Genomic DNA, 2,470 nt, shown 5'->3' with positions numbered 1-2,470 from the left:
GTATGTACAGTTTGGAACTGTTCAAGTATAGTTTCTTTGTAAAAAGTGCTACAATAACAAACCACGTGTAAAGAGTTCTTAGTAGAGAAACAGTAAGACAAACTTCTACCAGACATAGTACACAACAAACAACTTTATGCCTCAGATGTACAATCGAAAAGTTGAAGGTCCCAGCAGTGCCATCCTGAACTTGGAATGTATACCCTTCAGAGGTAGTTTCTGGCACAACATTTTTTTTTTTTTTTTTTTTTTTTTTTTTTTTTGCGTTATGTGGGCCTCTCACTGTTGTGGCCTCTCCCGTTGCGGAGCACAGGCTCCGGACGCGCAGGCTCAATGGCCATGGCTCACGGGCCCAGCCGCTCCACGGCATGTGGGATCTTCCCGGACCGGGGCACGAACCCGTGTCCCCTGCATCGGCAGGTGGACTCTCAACCACTGCGCCACCAGGGAAGCCCTGGCACAACATTTTGATCTTCCTCTTCCTCCACAGAGAAACACTTCTCAATCAAGTTTAATGAAGCTTTGTACACAGACTCATTTTCATGGTTTTGCAGTGCTTCAGTTTTGTCCAAACCTCCACATTCTTCAATCATTATACTAAGTTTCTCAGTTTCACCTAGTTTCTCAGCAGCCTGAAAGATATTTGAGATGGCATTCAGAATAACCAGAATAATTCTAGTGTCTTTTGCAGTTAGGAGGTTCATCAACAGTTCTATTATGCCACGATGAACAAGGTATACGATCTGCTCAATTGTTCCGCCACTTGTGTAGTTGGTCACAGCCCATACAGCTTCCTTTTGTGTCTTAAAGTCGGCCTTAGAGAGAACGCCAACAAGGAATGGGACTAATCCATGATTTACAACTTGCTGTATCTGGTCCTGGTGGCCAGCCGTGATGTTTTGACATTGTCCACGTAGCTCCCTTCTGAATGTTAGTTTTGGAGTTTGTTAGCAGGCTGGGAAAGATGGCAAGTGCTCCTGCATCTATTACAACCTGAGTCTGTTCATCTGTCCCAGTGACAATATTCCCTATGGCTCTTAGCGCGGGAGTCACAATCGGCAATTCAGTAGCTCCTAAAAGCTTCACCAGTTGAGGTACAACCCCCGTTTTCATAACCATTTCAATCCGTTCATTTGGACCATCAGTAAGGTAGGAAATAGCCCAGCAGGTATCAGCTAAAACTTCTGGATCATCGTGATGCAGGAGACGAACTAAAGTAGGAAGAACTTGCTCAACAGCGTCTAAGGGGGGTGGGGCAGGATTCTTGTTGCGACAAAGATTTGAAAGTGTCCAGGTAAGATTACGTCAGTAACCACATGCTAAAGATGACAAATCAGGAACCGCCAAAAGTGCCAACAGCAGGTCAACTGCACCATACTTGATAACCAAGTCTCGGAAAACCGAGCCATCACCTGCAATGTTTCCTAGAGCCCATACAGCTTGTTCACTGATGTGAGTGTGGGGAGATGCCAACAGAGAAACGAATGCTGGGATAGCACCTCCATCTGCCACAGCCTTGGTCTGTTCTGATGTCCCAGAAGCAATGTAAGTGAGGGCCCAAGCAGATTCAAACTGAATGGGACTACAATCATTTCTGCCCAAGAAGGACGCAAATTTTGGAATCAAACCAGCCCGGATTGTGCTGTCTATAGGGAGCTGTTTTTCCCTGGAAAGCAGTTTCCTAGCAGCTTTTGTAGCTTGGAGCTGGCTTTCCAAATTGTTGCTATTTGTACCTTTGACAATGTCATCAACAGACCAATTTACAGTGCCCTGGTTGTTACGGTTTTCCTGCAGTGGAGAAGCAGCAGCATCTGGAAAAGAGCTGACATTTCTCCTTTTCAGCATCCGGTCATCCTTCTTAGATTTCCTGAGCTCCACATTAACTTCTATTCGGTGCCGCCTCATTTCTGTACTGTCTTTCCCCTTGTTCTTGAATCTGTTAAGGTGGGCGGCTAGTGAATTAGCAGTCTCATTGGTGGACATGGTTATGAAAGAAAGGGAGAAAGCTACACAGCCGGCTCAAGCTTCCACAGGAGGCGGCGCGGGGTGCACAGGCTGTGGATCGACTGCGCTCAAGACGTCCATCACGGTCAGCCCGAGGATGGTGTGGTAAGGAAGAAGAAATATTTTCATTAGCCATATTCTTCCTTCCACCCTTCAAAGGGCATATCTTAGCATCTTTGATGTATGTTTAAAACAACTGGTACAACCCATCTAAAATGGTTAAGTTATTTACATAGTTTAGACACTGCCAGGATGATTAATGAACAACTTTTTCCCTGTTGTACTAAAGCAGAATTGTGCTCATTCATTCATTCATCCATTCATTCATATGTCAGTTTACTCAACAGATAGTTATTTAGTGCCTCTTTTTGCCTGTCACTGTGTTACTCGCTGAGCATGAAATGGTGAAAATAACAGACAATTCTTTGCTTCATAGCATGTATGAATATCAGTAAGATATGAAAAA

The 2,470-nt window shown here is 44.6% G+C and overlaps 1 protein-coding gene across 1 annotated transcript; it reads right to left on the bottom strand.

Annotated features, from left to right (window-relative positions):
• Positions 1–332: 332 nt before the first annotated feature.
• On the bottom strand, positions 333–1,983 carry LOC307055195 (importin subunit alpha-1-like; the record flags this gene model as incomplete). The annotated part of the gene is given in 3 exon segments (XM_079707213.1): positions 333–899; positions 901–1,305; positions 1,309–1,983. Coding segments are annotated over 3 exon segments (1,551 nt in total). The 3' UTR covers positions 333–428.
• Positions 1,984–2,470: the final 487 nt, after the last annotated feature.

The sequence above is a fragment of the Hyperoodon ampullatus genome (genome assembly GCF_949752795.1).
Source record: "Hyperoodon ampullatus genome assembly, chromosome: 6".
NCBI lineage: Eukaryota > Metazoa > Chordata > Mammalia > Artiodactyla > Ziphiidae > Hyperoodon > Hyperoodon ampullatus.
This window is presented reverse-complemented; position numbering and strand designations above follow the sequence as displayed.